This window comes from Azolla caroliniana, unplaced genomic scaffold, assembly GCF_043228905.1.
Source record: "Azolla caroliniana isolate FFs.n. ecotype wild unplaced genomic scaffold, voAzoCaro1.0.p SCAF_20, whole genome shotgun sequence".
NCBI classification, from domain to species: Eukaryota; Viridiplantae; Streptophyta; class Polypodiopsida; order Salviniales; family Salviniaceae; genus Azolla; species Azolla caroliniana.
In genome coordinates this window covers 13830725-13850556 of record NW_028230455.1, presented here as the reverse complement: position 1 = coordinate 13850556, position 19832 = coordinate 13830725, and the positions used below count along the sequence as shown (strand labels likewise).

At 35.9% G+C, this 19832-nt stretch overlaps 1 protein-coding gene across 1 annotated transcript; it reads right to left on the bottom strand.

Moving 5' to 3' along the window:
- Positions 1-7269: 7269 nt before the first annotated feature.
- LOC147851150 (protein neprosin-like) lies at positions 7270-10283 on the bottom strand. The gene is made up of 7 exons (XM_087335530.1): positions 10065-10283; positions 9799-9885; positions 9190-9483; positions 8881-9045; positions 8720-8773; positions 8198-8344; positions 7270-8121 (listed from the first exon to the last, which is right to left on the bottom strand). Exons 1-7 carry the CDS (start codon positions 10266-10268, stop codon positions 7744-7746), a joined length of 1329 nt encoding a protein of 442 aa, XP_087191656.1. The 5' UTR covers positions 10269-10283; the 3' UTR covers positions 7270-7743.
- Between the last annotated feature and the right edge of the window lie 9549 nt (positions 10284-19832).

Genomic DNA, 19832 nt, shown 5'->3' with positions numbered 1-19832 from the left:
AGCTTTATGGGTTCCTTGTTCCTAAAGGTATACTCGCTAGTCTTACAACATGTAACTTCAATGATGAGGAGCATCTTTAGGGTGTAGTCATTGACAAATATATCCCTTTGTTGTTGTTGTTGTTGTCAAACATTAACATTTCCAATGAGTGGCATTGCGATTGGTGGAGAAGCAACCAACTAGACCATGAGAAGAAGAATAATGACTTGACAAGCCCAAAGCCCACCACAACCGGTGTAAAAGAAGCAGTCAACGTAGTCATTTGATTTAGTGAAACATCACTTAAAATTTGTCATTAACCCAACCACAAGTATGGTAGGTGTGCTCAACAAGCCATTGACTACATCATGTTTGAATGGATCCAAAGAGACTTGTTTGCTTGATTGGAATGTCACGAGTTTTTTTGTTTGAATTGACATGGCATAGATCCACTCCATGATTTGCATGCACAACAATTTCGTTATGTGGCATGCATGAAGGGAGATGAAAGTGAAAACATGAAGTTTTACAATAGGTTAGGATTTTGGTCAAAGTGAGCACCAAACAAAAATGTAAATTTGACATGTATTGAATGCCACCTAGGTCAAATAGCTTTATCTAAATGCAAAAATTGGTTTGACAACAACATAATTTTTTGTTTGACAATGTGGTAGTTTAGGGTTCGACAACAAGGAAGTATGGACACTATGATGGAACACATCTTGGATCTTGACCATTCTTTATGGCCGAACCCTTTTGCCCATTAAACACCATGCCCACCAAAGAATATAAATATTGATCGTTGTACCAATGAAGGGCGAGCTTCAATTGTAAAGTTTATAAAATTTCTCATTGTCAATTGTGATATACTTCCGTATTTTATTCTCTTCATCTTTTCTAGTCTAGGTTTGGTGTACTACACAATATGTAGATTGTGTATAAGAGAGGGAAAGAATTTTTTGAATGGCATGTATGTGATTGAGCGTTGAATGTATGTGAGTGAGCATTGTGGTAAACTAGCTAGTATGTTTTGGGAGAAGGAAAACAGTGCAACAAAGAGAGGGAAACTTTGTGAAAGGTGTGTGTGTGTGTGTGTGTGTGTGTGTGTGTGTGATAGAGTGTTGAATGTATGCGAGCAACCAATATGGTGAACTAGCTAGTATGTTTTTTTATAAGGAGAATGGTGGAATGACACCCTTACATCATAGATTGCAACATAGGGAATTAAGGAGTAAGGCTTATTAAGCAACAACCATGCAAATTATCGTCAGAACATGGAATGCTCAAGAAAAGGTGAATGCAAGAGGTTTGGGTCAACAATATAGTTGATTAAGTGACCGTTGTGGTCCTCTTGCTCATGACCTATATATTGTCCAATTTAATTATTTGAATTGGTATATGATTATTGTGTAGGCATTGAAATTGGGCTAGTGGTAATGGTAAGTTAGAATACCCTTGGTGATCACCCACGACATCAATTCGAGAGGGGCTAATAAGGAGGGATGACTCAAATGCCCAACATAACAAAAGAAAGAGAAACAAGGTGTTATAAAATCCATTACATACATCAAACTAAGAAATGAGACAACATAAAATTGTGATAACTATTAGTTGGATAAATATAATATTAGTTGGATAACTAGATTGGGTCGCCACATTCTAGCTGCTCAAACCGCCCGAGAGCTGGCTATTGCAAAGGTTTGGCACACATATCAAGTTCCTCACACAATTATCACCAAGTTTTGGCTGAAAATCTGGAAACAACAACACGCGAGGTGAATTACCACGGTCCAATGGCTATTAATACATAAGTCACTATCGGTGGGAGCATGGCAACGTGGGAACCTTAGCTCTCCTAATTGTGTAGAGTGCCCAAATGCAGTAGAATCAATACGACACGCTCTGTGGGACTGCTGAGCGTCCCATCGAATATGGCGGGGGGTTGGCCGCTTGTTGCAATTATGTCAGGTGCAAGGCTCAATCAAGTGGGGAAATATATGTTGGCTATCATGGCAGACCCCAGTTGACAGATACGAGCATTAGGAGGAGGGCATGACTTTGGTGATAAAAGCACGAGATTTTTTTCTCCACTAGCGGCAATGTCCACTCAACTCCTCTTAATGACAAATCTCAAGTTGTGTTGGAATTGGTCAGGCCAATAACTCTCTGGATTCTATGGAAACAACAGTGTAGATGGGTCTTCTCCAACCAAACCGCGCATCCAACAATGTTACTGCAAGAGATATGGAGTGAAATTGTAGCCATTCTAAAGAGCCAATATAATGGCCTCAAGGGCGGCTCCGATGGAGTTGAAAGACAACGAATAACCGTCATCCAACAATGGTCGTCCTCTCCCTTTCTTGAGTCGGTGGGCATCCACATAAGATGGAACTATCGCGTCCCTATAGGGATTTGTACATGATGATCTCATTTGTAAAATTTTATAACTAATCGAAAGAGTTTTTTTTGGAAAAATAAAATAAATAAATAAATAAATAAATATATATATATATATAAGTATTAATGTAAAGGGTAACAATAAAAAGGGTATATGTTGCACATGATGACAATCCAAACATGCAAACATGTATAAGTTCTTTAGTAGATTTGTCATTGCTAGATGTAGACATCTAAAACCAAAATAGTGGGTTGATATACAACCAAATAATTATTCTTGTTGAGGACAAGCACACATAGACAAATGGTACAAACTAAGGTTCTTCCAAAAGAAAGAGTTATGGATTGTGATATTTACCATAGTCACGGTTTAACCCCCAATTACGTGTGGGACACCATCAATGTAGAACCGTATCCATTATTGAATTGGCTCTTTACTTTGCACTTTACGTGAGGGTAAAACAATGGCCTTGGTACTTACACTCCTTTCATGAACACTTTCTTGTTGCATGGGCTTTCATTGCACTTAGGGACATCTATTTCCCATTGGACAATTGTAGTGAACCACAAATTTGTTGATATAATAAGGGTTATCACACACTCCACAAACCACAACCCTTATTCTATCAACTCGTTGAATCACATTGCTAAAAGGATTTGGAACATAGTGAATGAATTACTAAGTTGATTGAAGATAATCCTAAATACATACATCTAATTGATCAAATATTATCGTATGAAGATAATTTAAATTACATACAACTTCGGTATGTTAATCACCTTAGCTTGTGAATCCCTTAATCACAATCTCAATTAAGATCATAAACATAATCAAAATTAACTAATGAGCCTCAATCTCTTCTCAATGCCATTACATCAATCATCAAATCTTCATCTCAAGATCAAATCATGATAAACAATGCTTTCTTGTCACAATTTATTAATGCATCCAATCCCCAAATTTTCATTACGATGGAATCCTCCATAATAGAAAATTCTCGTTCATGCATCTTTTAAAAAAAGCCAAGCACAGTCACCATCTTCCAAACATACAAAGCACGAAAAAAACATTGCATCTAAAAAATAAGCCTATTTCTTCCTTATGAAATAATTTTTAAATACCAATGGTTTGCATGGTCCTATAACACATACACATACCTACTTAATATGTCCAAACATTTGGCAATATATTCCTTCATACTTAATACACCTAACACAAATGTTTTACAAGGTTCAAAGACATTCCCCCTTGTAAAAGAAGACATCCTTAAAGTTGGAAATTGGCAATTTCTCGTCAATCTATACTTAACAATAAAATAAAATGAATAGGAATACCTCAATTGAAAATGCTAGCTAAAGTAACGCTCGTCACTTTACGCTACATTCATTTCATTCTAGCTTATTAGATCATACACAGGAAATACATCAACTGAAAGTGCCAAGTAACATAATAGCCATCACTTTACATCCTATTCATTTCATTCTAACTTACTAGATCATGCCTAACAATATTGCAATTTCATATTAAAGATAAATGCATTCATATTCACTCAACGTATTATAAATGTGTCAATGTCAATGTTGTAAAAACTCAATTCTTTTAGAGTGTGTATGATCTTAAAACTGAAAGGAGGAATTTTCATTCACATTGAAAGCAATATCAAACCCATTGCTAGATATTTGATCCATCACTTTAATGTTGTAAAGAATATGGTTTACCGCTATTTGTCATCTTTATGAATTTGAATTTCAGAATCTCATATAATACAAGCCATCTTTATGCACAATAATTTGTTGAATGTCTGATGACTCTTATGTATTGTATATGCTTTCACATGTAATTTACTATGTAGTGTCATGTTTATATCACAAGTTGAAATCACATATTCCCGTGTTTCACATTCTCAGATTACCTTATATCTCGTCATACTTCATCTTGTTATGATGTCTTATAAGTTATTATATATCATGAAATGACATCTTGTCACATTGTATTACGTTAAGTTACAACACAAATTCTTTGGAATACATCAAAAACAATATCACATCATCTTTCATCCCAATACTCTCTTATCTTTAACATTACTTTGTTAACATTCGTATTAAAGGACAACATGATCATTTTCACTCCTAGTGTTTTGGGTAAAAAAAACAAATGTAAATGTTCTATGATGTAAAGGCATTGTTGTAGGAGTAAATTGTAAGTGTGTCTGATGTCATACTACAAAAATTACGAGTACTTTTATAATAAGCAAGTTGTAAAATCCGTGGCCTATACTTAAGCTCATAACAATAATGTTGCAAAGCACAAACCTTACCACACCACCATCATGTATGTATATTTTAATAATGTCACCTTCAAATTTATAAAGAATACTTTGTGGAGACATTAAAATTTAGAATTCAAATAATGTCATGGTTTAATAAATGGCATGACTATACGAACATAAAAATGTTTTCCACCACATAACCAATGAATAGAATGACAATAATATTACTAACAATTCATGCAAACAAACTCGAAAATGTGACCTGAATCATTGTTCTTAGTTTCCCTGTCTTGTAATTGGTAGAGCTATTAACATTGTCTTTAGAAGGACGTTCCGTTTTTTTCGACCGTTGATTGCAGAATAAGGAAACTTGTAATGCACATGCTTTATGCTTTTCCTAATAGCTATAGTTTTTAGAAACACATGAAATTATTATGCTATGCTCTTTTTTTATATAGTCTTTGTTTTTTTATTGTTTTTTGTTACGTAGGCGCATTGTGATTAAAGAAATTTTATCTTAGTGTGCACGATCTTACACCATAAATTTGTTGACGTTTTATAACGAGCTTCTATTACTTGAGACTTGAACCCACATCCTACAACACCATAATATTGATGCATTTAATCATGCAACTCTAGAATCCATGCACAATAATTTAGGGAATGTTGAAATCTCTTATATGATGTATAAAAATAACTCTTTCAGATTGGGCTTTTAGAGGTGATGTGTTCTTAACACTATTTTAATGTCATTCACAAATTGGAACAATTGAAGAACTAGAACAAAGTGTTCCACTGCAAATTGCAATGATGCAAATGAGCTCAACAAGATCTTTTAGACATACCTACAACCTTTCAATATTCGATTTACGTATAAGCCAGCTTGTATAGTCTTTCTGTAATAATCTCTCCTAACTAATAGGAAAGTAGCTTCTTTTTGGGGGAAAAAAACACATTACATTGCTAGATATGTTGATGTTATTGAGAGGTGCATTAATTTGAGGTTTATCCTAGAATGTTCATTTACCAACTTCCTCATACGTTAAAATGTAGCCAAATTGTAGAATACTCATTTATTGACTTCATCATAAGCTACTCTCACCACGGTACTAAAGTCAACTTCCTCGAGAAAGAGGTCATAGCATAGATGCTCTCTTAAACAACGTGAATGTCTTGTTTACAGAGAGAGCAAATTTTATATCCTTTTCTTTAGAATTCCGTCAAGGCCAATTTAGAATATACATATGTTAGATTAGAGGAATGTTGACAAAAATATCAACTCTCCTCAATAGAACCCCAAAAAGTAGGGTTTAGGGGTAAGAAGGAACCCATGCATTGAAATTGTAAATTCTAGCACTAAACTTGGTTTCTTTACTACCTAGTTGGATCAACAATATCTTTTGATTACAAAGGATTGGATAGTTGCCTAACCTTGTTTCTAGTGGCATGCTAAATCTTTTAGAATGCAAAAAGTAAGATCATGGGTACAAGCACGCATATGTATGAGCATAGGACATTGATTCTTTCAACACCTTAATGATTCCAAGTGCACATGAATGAGCATAGGACATTGATTCATTCAACACCTTTGTGATTCCAAGTAACTCAACCCCATCAAACAATTATACTCATCATTTCTTTTCATGGGTGTGAAATCAGAATAAGGCATGCCAAACAAACAATCATGCGTGCACAAACATACATACACATAGAAGGTGATCAATATAACTGTTTGATGGGGTTGAGTTACTTGGAATCACAAAGGGGTTGAATGAATCAATGTCCTATGCTCATTCATGTGCACTTGGAATCATTTCTTTTCATGGGTGTGAAATCAGAATAAGGCATGCCAAACAATCATCATGCGTGCACATAGAAGGTGATCTAACAAAAAAATCTATGGTATAGGGTATAGGGTAAACAGGAGAGCCACACACAATAAGGAAATTGCATGTGTGACAAGGGTGAAGATATTATATGATCCATGGATAAATGGAATATGATACTAGATAATTGATGTTAAACCTTGTTCTAGCCCACTGAATTAACCCCATCTAGTCAATCTAAGATATTGGACTCATCACATCCCATCAATCACTCTATCTCTAGATTCGAGAATGTAGGGTCAAATTGGGTGGGGAGAGAGAGATGTGTTGATAGTAGTGTAAACGATTGACCGCTAGGGTAAGCTAATTACATATATATATATATATATACAGAGAGAGAGAGAGAGAGAGAGAGAGAGAGATTGCATCCATGTGACATGCACTATGATAATCATATACAAATGTACAATATGTGTTGAAGACATGATGTTACCCAAGAATCAAAACATGATGAATGAGTACAAAACAATGAACATGTATGTACGCACGTACACACATATATACATACATGCATATGTATGTATCCAACCAAAAAACAAATGTCCTCATTTGTACAACATTGAAATTATACCTTTTTTATCCTTTAGTTTTTTGTCTTTATATTTTGTTTGAGAGAGAGAGAGAGAGAGATTATTCACAGGCGGTGCTTTTTTGACATCTTTATCTTTGAACATTTTTGGGGAAAGGCAAAAGGCTAAAGAAAGCAAAACGTAAAAAAAAAGCATTTGACCTGATGAGAATGAATGGTGTTGGGTGATGAGACATTAAGAAGATTGCGTTTACATTTGACTTTAAAACAAGTCATGCTTAAGAGTTTTTGCTCATATATCAACTAGCTAATGCATTATTAGAATCAGCTTTGCGTCACATTGTTGAGTTTGCTATACGACGATCTTCGCCTATAATCACCACTAAATCTAACAAGAAGCAAGATTAGGGTTGCATTCTACTTGTTAGATTCAATGTGTCGTGTCTTTGGAATATACATGCATGAGCCACCTCAATGTCGAATGGTGAAAATCCTCACCATTGTTTTTTATCTTTGCTTTTGTTTTTGTTGCCTTCACTTTGTATGTTGAGGAAACGTGCAATGCTATATACATTATCACCAGTACACCATGTTATGAATGCCACGTTTACAAAAAGCTTAAATCAACACGTACAAACCCCCCCTACCCACCTTTGTACCTTTTTTCTTCTCACTCTGTCTCCTAAGGGCATCCCTCATTCAATCCCGGCCCTCCAAAGTAGAAGTAATATCCCCATTCTCTATTGTATCCATCTTGAACATCATAACAAGCGGAGTTCTCGGCAAATGTGTCAATCCTATCTGGTGACCTAAGGTTGTTATTGGCATCAACTACTTGCAAGTTTGAGAAATACGCAGCTTGGCCAAACCCTTCCGAAGGGAAATGTCCGCTCCCCATTTGGGTGGCTGTGTGCCGGCCTTCGGTACCAGAATTCACTACCTCACCTCCCCATTCCACCATAGTTGCCGAGTCGGCTAAGTATGTAAACAAACTTGAAGGCCAATAACCTAATACATGGTTTTCTCCAAATGACATCCACCAATCACCCGCTTTGGGATCCTAAAAAAAGGGATATGAATCGTGATGATATGACATGGGCACCAGAAAGAATTTGGTTGGTTTTGTGGTAATTTACCTTCCATATGAGAATGTCAATGTCATATTGTTTGTTGTCGTAAGTAGACACTGGGGAGATAGTTGCACCCAATGCAATTTGCTCACTAATTTGCACAAACCCTGAGCATAGCAAGTTGTAGCATCCGGTTCCTTGATATGCATCACTCTGGAAAGGAGTATAAAGATGTACAATTATTATTAGTAACGTGAGGTCAAGTTAAATCATAAAGTCAAGATGATCGAGGTATCCTACCATTCAACCCATGAACTTATATACATGTACAAGTATATCATAGCCAAAAGTAGAGACACTCAAAGGTTTTGTTAGGTTGTGATATTCACACCACGTAAAAAATCACCCAAGAACATGAAGCCAAACACACATGAAACCTAACCTAACCTTGTGTCCCCACAATTGGTCAATTCTAGGAAATCGCTACATAAAGTGGCATTGGCTTTGTAGAAGTTGCCCCCTCAAACCGTCCTAAATACACGAGTTTTAATAAGAACATGTGACAATGAGATGAATGAACAAACTTACCGTCCAATACGTGAACAAGCGCGTGTTGTTATCGCCATAGAGGTCCGGGATAACCTAAACATTCGAGCCCCCCCCCAAAAATGTGTGAGAACCCGAAACCCGAAATGAAATGGGAGGTTTTTGAAATGGCTGCCTTCTCTCTCTCTCTTTTTCAAGCATACCTGCCATCCAGCTTCAATGCTGTTGAGGTCACCTTCAAAGGAGCCGGCCAATAGCCAGAGTTGGGAGAGGCTAAACTCATCGGAAGCTTCAATGGATGGGTGCCACACATTGATTATGGCTTTTGCACCATAATAGTTCTCCCCTTGGGCATAAACAATGGCATGCTGCAAGGAGGGAAATAATTGCATTTGTTTCTCGACACTTTCTCGCTCGACACTTGCTTAGTCACATTGAATTTGATCATATATGTAGATGTGTGTGTGTGTGTCTATAGAAGAACTTAAGTGTGTGTGTGTGTGTGTTCACACCTGGTGTCGGTTCTCATTGAGAGAATTCCGGAGCCCGACCGAGAATGGACGGCGCGGTCGGGCAGGCCGATGCTTCTTTTTCCCGAAGTGAGACATTTCGGAGACCCGAAGCAAGTCTTCTTCCTTGGTCCTCCGTATCGGGATGGTCCCGTGCGGGCAGCGCTCGTCCGTCTGGTGCCAGAGCTGTGGTGTGAAACCGGACATTGGGCCGTCCCGACGGTCGGTTCCGGAAGCTTCTAGATTCAATGGCCCTCTCTTTCTCCTCATGCCATAAGGTAATGGAGGAGGCTCAAGCTGGTGGCACCAAGAAGAAGAATAACAGAAGTGAAGAAGAAGAAGAAGAAAGCATGAAAAAAGCTCCAGAACAGTGAAACACACACACATACACACCAAGAAAAGCTTAAAAAAGCTTAAAAAAGCATAAAAAAGCAAGAAAGCTGAAATGGTGCCAAAGAAACACCACAAAAACCAGCAAGAAATAGCAAAAGAAACAGTCCAAGAATCACAACATAGCAACACATAATTGCACCCCCCAAAAAAATCACGACATTATGATACCAAAAGTTTGGTGCAACAATGCAACATTTCAGAAAAGCAGACGGTGCATACCTGAATTTTGTGGTCCTTGAGCTTTGGATGATCAAAGGCTGGCTGATGAGAAAGCAGAACACAGTCAATCAAGTCTCCGTCTGGGCTCTGCAACAGATGAGCAACAAAGAAGAAGCAGAAACGGCAAGAAAAGCGTTAATTATAACACAAAGAAGCAAACGATGAAAAGAAAGCAACCTTGAAATTAAGCTTGAAGGGAAAAGATAAAAGAAGAAGAAGAAGAAGAAGAAGAAGAAGAAGAAGCTTCTCCCATGGCTATAACCTACCAGAATGCTTGAAATGGGAGGTTTATTGATGCGTCTGAGGTGTTGTGTAGTTCTAGAAATCCTAGAGCTTTGATAGAATCTAGTAGAAGAAGAGGAGACGGGTACCATGAAGAAGAAGAAGACGAAGGAAGAGAAGACAAAGATTAATAAGAAGAACATGAAGAGATGAGATGAGATTACAGAGGGGAACATGGCCATGGCCATGGCCAGAAAGCTAAAGAAGGACTGATAAGATCTGCTCCTTTCTTCTTGCTTTTGAATTTATATAGCGATGGAGGAGGGTCTCTTAAGATGATTAACAAGTCAGTTGAGCGTTACGAATTCCCCTTTGGAGCATTTCTGATTCTTAGTCTTCCTTCTTCAAATTTCCCCAAATTTCTGTAGACTTTCTTTTCTATTGAAGGGGCTCTACACTTCTTCTACTGATTACTAACTACTGTGTAACACCAAAGCTTCTCCAAATCCTGTTGTCTGTCTCGTGAGCTCCCGCCATGCCTCTTTGTCCTCCTACTGATGAGCCCTGCTTTTGCTTTTTGCTTTTGCTTTTTGCTTTTTTTGCTTTTTGCTTTTGCTATATGTACATAGATATATGTATTCTTGGAGTCTTGAGAGAGAGAGAACATACAAATTCTTTTGTATATATGTTATTTATCTAGAGAGAGAATATACACTTTTTTTTTGAGAGAGAGAGAACATACACATTCTTTTGTATATACATATATTATTTATCTAGAGAGAGAATATACACATTTTTTTGGAAAGAGAGAGAGAACATACACATTCTTTTGTATATATATTATTTATCTAGAGAGAGAATATATACATTTTTTTGGAAAGAGAGAGAGAACATACACATTCTTTTGTATATATATTATTTATCTAGAGAGAGAATATACACTTTTTTTGAGAGAGAGAACATACACATTCTTTTGTATATATATTATTTATCTAGAGAGAGAATATACACATTTTTTTGGAAAGAGAGAGAGAACATACACATTCTTTTGTATATATATTATTTATCTAGAGAGAGAATATATACATTTTTTTGGAAAGAGAGAGAGAACATACACATTCTTTTGTATATATATTATTTATCTAGAGAGAGAATATACACTTTTTTTGAGAGAGAGAACATACACATTCTTTTGTATATATATTATTTATCTAGAGAGAGAATATACACTTTTTTTGAGAGAGAGAGCATACACATTTTGTATATACATATATTATTTATCTAGAGAGAGAATATACACATTCTTTTGTATATATATTATTTATCTCTATTATGTAGAATGTGCGTGTGTGTGGGTTTTGTGATGGGAAAAAAAAAAATAGACCTCATTTTTTTTGTATGTATGTTCACTTCTATATGTAGAGGAGGAGGGGCCAAAAACCTCCTCTTATCTCTATATAGAGAGAGGTCTACACACTCTTCATTGAAAGAGCAAAACATGCATCTAGATTTGTACATTATTATGTCCCACACATCTCCTTGGAAAGTGTCACCTTTTCTAGAGTGTCTCCTCGAAATAGAGAGCCAGATAGAGAGTCGTCCCGACGAGAGACATGCACGCACACACGCACACGCATATGCACAACAGAGAGGATGCCTTTGGGTGAATATTCCGAGAATGAAAACTTACATCCAAAGCAATGTAACCCTTTCGTAGAATGTGTGTGTGTGTGGAGAGATGGGGGGGGCTCCGATTCTGTTTTTCGTGTGATTGTAAAGAGATAAATAGATTTTATTATCATCCTTGGAGAGTCAGGACTCCCTCACTCAAGGAAGGGGGGGGCATGGATTTTAGAAGAAAAAGCAAAAAAACATGAGGGTGTTTTTTTTTTGTATATTGTCATGTTTTAATTATTCACACTTCCTTTACGGAAAAAAGAACCTCGCCCCTCCGTTCCTATGTGACAAACCCAAAGAAAAGGGCCAAGGAAAACTTGCACCGAAAGCAACTTATCCATTGATATAACTAAGAGGGATAGGAGAGAGATAGAGATTCCCTATTTGTGTATAAAGTCACTCCCTGTTTGTGTATGACAAAATATAGGGCCCAACCCAAAAAGTCCCGGATGGAAAACTTAGACCCAACGAAATTTACTCTAGGTGGGGAACACTAGGAGGGCACATACATAAAAAAACTTATTTTTTATTTTTTAAACTGTTTCCCATTAGTTAGCTGAATCTGAATTGCATATACAAATCAAGCTATGTACACTCCAAGTATCTATAGATACTCTACTATTTACAGGTCGCATTCATATATATTTGGCTATTGTTATGTGACAACTTAGATAAAAAAGGGGGGGCAATCGTGGTCCACGTAACAACAAACGGTTGCACGACAAAACCTGTTATTTTTCAACAAGCATCAAAACATAACTAGCAAGCTTCTGAACACAACTAGACTTTGATATCACCGAAAGCAATATGGGGGATTTGTTGTTGGGGGGGGGGGGGGGGGTAGAGCCAGTGAGGCGGTTGGTAGCACCATTTCGGATGTCCTGGCGTGAAGTTCACCAATGGTGTGGTTTCCTAGAGTGAGATAAATTTTGCACATACATAAAGCATGTTCGGGGTAAAGAAGTTCTTCCTCGGATCCCAAAAAACACATGTGGAGATGAACTCTCTTTGAAATCAAACAATTGAGTCTTATGAGTTTGGCATCCATGAACCATTATCACGCTTGTCCTTGATTTGGGCAATGCAGGGGTAGCCCAATGCTCATGTATCTCGAGAATAAAATTATAGGACATAAATCGAACGTCTAAAATCTACTAAAGCTAGTACATGGAATGATCACCAACTCAATCTAAAATCTAATGTTCACATTGGCGAATATAAGGCAGCAAATAAATGATTGGGGTAGTGTATTCTTGTACACTTTTCTAGTTTCGTGAATTCGAGAAACTCCAAAGGTAAGCTTTTTGATGAATCGATATCAGAAAGTGGTGATTAGATATACCTTGGGAGTGTACAAACAATATATAGGTGTTAATATTGATACTACGGTCTACCAATACAAACTATTTGGTAGAAAGACGATGTAGGGTCAACTATCTAAATGGTTTTACCCATAATAGCAATGCTAACATCAAACGCAACTAGTGGTTGTCATTATTTTTGTTCTTGCTCCATATGTTTGTAGTTTTCATTACATGCATCGCTAATGTAAATATGGTACATATGTCATGATGCTAATGTTTGTGTTAGGAAGATTGTGAAATACTCTCCTCCCTTTAGTATATTCACACAAGGTCGAAGCCCCCAAGGCACAAAAAGGAATTTGTCATGTCACCCTCCCAACATTTCGGGGATGAGTATAGCAATAAACTTACCTTTGTTGGATCAAGTAAGTGCTTCTACCAAATGCATTTATGTTTTGAGTCTTGACCTCGCTTTCTTGGCAACCCTCAAGGAGCCAAAGGCATCCATTTATTCTTTGGGCTAGGGGAGTTCTTCCTACTCCATGAGCATATGGTTCAATCTCACCCTATTTAAAGTAAGGTAGCTTTGGAACATAATTATTTTGAATCGAGTTCTCTCTCTTACAAGAGCACCATCACCTAACATGCAACAAACACACTTTGGATTTCATGTCTTGTCTCACATTAGATTTCCATGTGTTTAGTCTTGGTAATTCTCGAGAAACCAATGCTCACGTATCTCGATAAGTATTAACAACTTGTCCAACATTTTATAGAAAGCTTGACAAAATTCAACAAAAATGGTGGTCAAAACTTTTAGATGAAAGTAGAAATATTCTTGAGAAAGTTTATACGGTTACGTATTGGAATCTTTCAACCATGCTTGTTATCATCCATTGTTGTACAATTCTATGCTAAAGATTGACTCTACTTGTTGGCACCAACGCATGAGTAATGCATAAATCTACTGCAAAAGGCACAATACTGAAAATGCAATTCTAAGCTCAGCTTGATACAAAGAAGCTATGATGACATTTTATTTCCATGTAGAAGCAATAATCTATAGCTTTTGTGATTCTTGACATATTTGCCCCAACATACACAACATTGTGTTTCACCTCGACTCTAGGAAACAATGGATGTTATACGAAAAAATTGCCTCACCGAGACATTATTTTACCATGCCTTGTAAACGTACAAGCATGCCAATTAACATTCTTGTTTCTTTGTTGTGTTGGGCTTGTGATATTGCAGTAATAGAAATTCTAGCTTTGATTGGCAAACTATGTGTGCTTGCATGTGAACTAGAGCGAATTATCATGAATTGTGAGGCCAAAACAATATATGTTCTCAAGAAATACTACTTGAAAACATGCTCTCTCTCTCTCTCTCTCTCTAGCAAATGAGCCATCCATGAGTTTTTTAAGAAATAAAAGTTTCATCCAAGAGGAGGATAGAGAAAAGCTAAAATATTGGCCTTCTTGTTGGTACCGACATGCACCTCTTGCTAGTTGTTAATGAAGCTATTCACATGAATATCAAATGTGTATATATATTAAGTAGCTACTTAAGGCAATCCAATGATTTGAGTTAGAAAAATAAGGAAGCATCACGATAATTCATTTTGAAGGTGAAACGGTATGAATGCTAAGGTCTAAGTTTTGGCATAATTATTAAGCTCTCTCAAGCTTAGAATGATATCCATAAAGAATTCATTGAATGCATCTAGATACAAAGTTTGGATATGGTGTAAATACAATTTCTACGGTAGATGCATGAGGACTTTTGCTATTCGATATGTTGGTTGATGTGGGTATGGTGGTTGTATTTTCATGTATGAGTTCTTTGTAGCCTTTGGGCATCTTTCCATTAATACCAAGGTGAATCTTAAAAATAAAATAAAATAAAACTAGATACAAAGTTTGGATATGGTAAAGATAGGGCACAAGCTTCTTTATTGACAACAAATCTAAAAGAAAGCATAAGCATAAAACTCAAGGGAATAATATAAATGTATATTACACGTGTAGCAAAATTGAATGCGATGGTATGTTGATGTTATGCATATAAAAAAATTATAAGAACCCACATATATAGAAATACTTGATGGACAAAATGTTTAGGCTTGCAAGACAAGATTCCTATATTCATGGGCCATGGCTATGCAAGAAAGGGGGAACCTTCTTCTTCTACGTATATGTTGAACAACGATCCAAGAGTGAAGTGGAAGTTACTTCGAAACATAATCAAGATCAAGAATGTTATGATTGAAATTAAGATACATGGGTTGGTCATTTAGGTCATGCTTGTGTAACAAATGAGCGAGTATAATTTTATTTGAAGATGTACAATTAAAATGATGAAACTAAGTTTTGAGATAGCTTACGGGTGGCCGGAGAGGTGAGTTCCTCAGCTTGTATATACAAATTTATGCCACATGATTATCTATTATTTTTATTTATTTTAAACTGATTGGATTAGTCTATATAATTATGCAACGACTTTGAACATATTCTAGTATGAAGATTTTTATTGGCATGAGGGCACATATTTTGATGTGAAGCATGTGCCAATTGAACTAGTAATATGCGACCATTGGATTAGTTCAAATTTCTAAGAATTTAGAGTGATATCTCCTAATGCAAACACATGACTACCCACGATCCATTAGAGATTGCACAATCCATAAAGTTTCAAATGCATTTGATTGATTTGTGTATTTGTTTCAAACAATATATTCAACATGGTTTTCTTTGGAAAATTAGATTATTAAACTCCAATTCTAGACAAGCCAAAGAGGTTGAAACTTGAAGTGGTTGCTATTTGCCTTTCAAATACAATGAGGGTAACAACATCCTAAATAGTGATTAACGGACAAATAGTTCCACTATCTTTAATGCAAATTGCCTCAAACTAAACATGCAAAGAAATTAGAATGCCATAAGCTTGTAAATAATCAAAATATGTTTTGTTATAGAGGCAATATGCCAAATTGTCGTTAAGGTTTTGGAAACTAGGAATAATCTTGGCACTATGGAAAGGATGGTAATAGTGAATTTGCATCGTAACTTGTGCTTATGCTAGTATGCAATGATGATGGATCTCTTGGACTAATGGACAAAACGGTGGTCCGTGAAAGTGATCTATTTTGTCATTTGTAAAGTGGTTTGTGTAATACAATACAGTGCATACGTATATAAATTTCGAAGATAAAAATTAGAAATCCATGTGGGAGATAACCTCCAATATATCATCAAACTTTAATATGTAGGAAGAGGCAACACATTGTCGGCATGTCATGTGATCAAATTAATAGTTAAGTTTAACATAACATTAATAATTAATGATACGTTAAGGAAAGAAAACTATGTGTGTGTGTGTGTGTGTTTGGTATATTTAATGGTATATATATTAATCAAAACTCACGCGGTGTCCGACTAGGAAAAAGTAAATTTAATATGGGCAATGAAGTCTAGTTTTTGGCTTATTGACATATTGTCCAAGCAAAAGGCATGCAAAACTTTTTGCCCGTACCATTTTACTCACAAAGAATTCATTTTTGGCCACTTCAATCTCGTCCCTTCTCATATGATTCTATGAGAGCCTTGGAAAGCTTCTAAATGATGCAACATGAGAGCACTTAAAAGTTCACTTTCAAAAGGGACACCATAACCATAACTATGCATATGCCTTTATTTTGGCCTTGATGTAGGTCCTCAAGAGGAAAATAAATCTCAAGTTTGACGATTAGTGACAATGGAGAAGCTGAGTTGCTCTTATCTTCTTGAATTCTACTTCTTTTGGTTTGACTGTAATATTTTGAGGTTGACCCTCCAGAATCAAAAACTTTGTGCCACCATTGTCTTCCTTTAAAGCCACAAAACATTGTAGGGGTAGTAAATTTGTGTTATTAATGATCATTCATCTATGAGAAAACATATTGCTCAAAAAAATAATTTGTTTTCTCAAGAGCAAAACTCCAATCTCCACAAAAATTAAAAGAGTTGAGACTTCAAGGTCATCATTTCATGAGATTACATATAGGAAAACAATATGGATTATAGAAACATACAATACGATTGACTTAATGAGCTTGGAACTTTTTACCTTCATCACTATTGTATTCCTATGTTATATCACATTGTGTCATATATAATTTCTTATGCTTTTATTACCGATGTAAGAACTTAATTCAAAGGCATCTTCTTACTAACCTCAAATTACAACAATCCAAATTTCCAGAAAATGTTTTTTTCTTCCTCATTAGTTGTGGAATTATGTGCATATTGTCTACATGCCAAGCCACCATTCATGAATCAGCATCAAGATGTCTTTTTCTATGCTCTTGGGAACCCAAAAGAGCCCATTATGATATATTGTTTTTGGAACAACAAGACTTTGTTTATGCTCCAATGTTAGAAATTACTTTTGAAGGTTTGGCAAGTATTCCTTATGTGACACTGTGAATATCGTGGCATAAACACCATACACCTACGAAAATATAGTCTCGCACATGCAAATCACATGCATAAAGATTCAACAAGAAAGGATATTTTCACTCTAAGATCCACGAAACATAACATATTGCTAAAATGATTAGTTGTACATCAAAACTTCCAACACATAACAAAAAAGGAGGAAACCGTTGAACTAATGTGAGTGCTCGTAACCTTTGAAAGTGTGGGATTGGCCCAAAATAACTTATGCACAACCACGATAGAATCTTGTATACATTTCAGTTTAGCATAGATTGCTCACCCATACTATATTTAGAACAATGTAAATGATCACTAATAGTTTATGCCTATCCAATAAATATCAAGATATTGTCGGCAATGGCCTTTGCATTAAATGGTCTTGTTTCTAGCGTATTTGCATTCAAGCTTCGCTTATCTTGTCATACATTTCCCATGAAAAGAGTAAAGAGGCCATATTTGTAGCTTCGAAACTCTCATATGTAGAATGATAAAGAGTTATCAAGAAATAATATAAAGTTACAATGCTATAAGCAATCGTAAAGTATGTTGAGTTGATGAGAACTACTAAATATTATCTAGCTCACATCGATGGCCTTCAACTTTTCAAAACAGATCCAGTGTTAAAATGTGAATGAAAGTTGGGACTTATTTCATAATACTCAAGACGTCTCTTTCTCATGGAAAATTGAGCGAATGATCAAATTCAAAGGTGACATAACGTTCCCTATTTCTAGATAGTTATAAATAGACAACCACTCTTTGTGTACTAAAAACAAAATTGAGGCCAATGAACTATAGCAAGCGCTCACTAATTTATCAATTGCTAATAGGATTTTTTCATGAGAAAGACAATTACAATGTCAAAAACAATGATCTACGTCCATTTCATAGGTGATTACCCACCAAATACTTCAAAATGTAATATCTGCACATACAATGGAAGCTTATATTTTTTATGAAACCTTTCGTGCTAGAGTTCTAGTGCATATACCTTTAGGCATTCGTTGAGAGTTGAAGCATGCCACCAACTTACTTCTTCTTGAGTGTTTTAGTATTGATAACTTTAGGTACTTGTTGGTTGTTGAAATTTGCAACCAACTTCTTCTTGAGAGACATGGTAATCCATTTGTTATATGATTACATTCTATACAAAGAGATTGGAATATAGTTGCATCCTTTTCATTTTAGGGGGTACCTAAGGCTTGTCAATTTGACCTTGAGATCTTCTATTTAAATATTAGCTATTGTGAACTAGTCCTCATAGTAATGCCTCTCAATAAAGAAAAAAATATCTCGTTCAAAACCCAGTTGACCTTGCGTCAACTCTCCAACAAGTGTGCTTTCTTCGCTTGCCTAAGTTTCCTTTATGTCTCTTGGAAACTCTCTCTAATTTGCTTATTGCTACATTGTTATGGTGTTAGCTCTCTAATAAATTGCCAATCAGTTTTGAAGCTCACAACATTATATAGTAATAAACCCTAATACTATTTCAACTGATGCTAACTAGCATTCTAATTCCTTAAAAAGGTGTTCTAAGTTGTGGTTGCACTTCTGGGCTTCTCAAACGAAGTGTAATTCATAGTAATGTGCTAGTTAACTTGCATAGTATTGTGGTCAACATGGTTTTCATGTCTATTGCTCTATTTAGATTTGGGATAAATGCTTTTATGATGGTGTTTGATGTGCCACCAAACACTACTAATAAGGTTGTTTGGTCAAGAATGCTATGGCTTACTCGTCTCTTGTTAAATACTTCTTCATTTCACTTCCTTTTGCTTTCCATGTTGACATTGGCATTGGAACTAAAGGCACAAATCTAGAAAGCAAGGGAAAAGGGGCAAGAGACAAATACGTTGTGGCCAATATAATAAGAAAGGGTCTAAATTATATAAAACTTGTAACGGTCACTTTTGGTGCTCCTTTGAGATTTCTCTTCACTTTTCACTAAGATTTCGAGCTCAAACATTAAAATGTTGACTCTCAAGCTTTCACCTTAATAGATATATTGTATGTGTGCATGGTTGGTTTACTTAATAGATAAGAGTGTGTTGTTGGGCTAATTATTTCTGATGTTCCTTAATAATGAATCAAATGATTAAGTAATAGTGTGAACATACGTATTTTCAATCAATACATTTTCTACTATTTGATCAAGTATAAGAATGAGATTAAAAAGATGAGTTGCCAAGATATCTAATTGTTCAATTGATATGCCCAAGAGTGGTTGACACATTCTCTTGCCTACCCTTCTCACGTAGGGTGCTTGCCCACTCAAACTCCTTAGCAATGAACCAACAAGGTGTATTCCGGTTTTATGTTTTTTTCCTTTCCAAAAAACCAACTCCTTCCATTA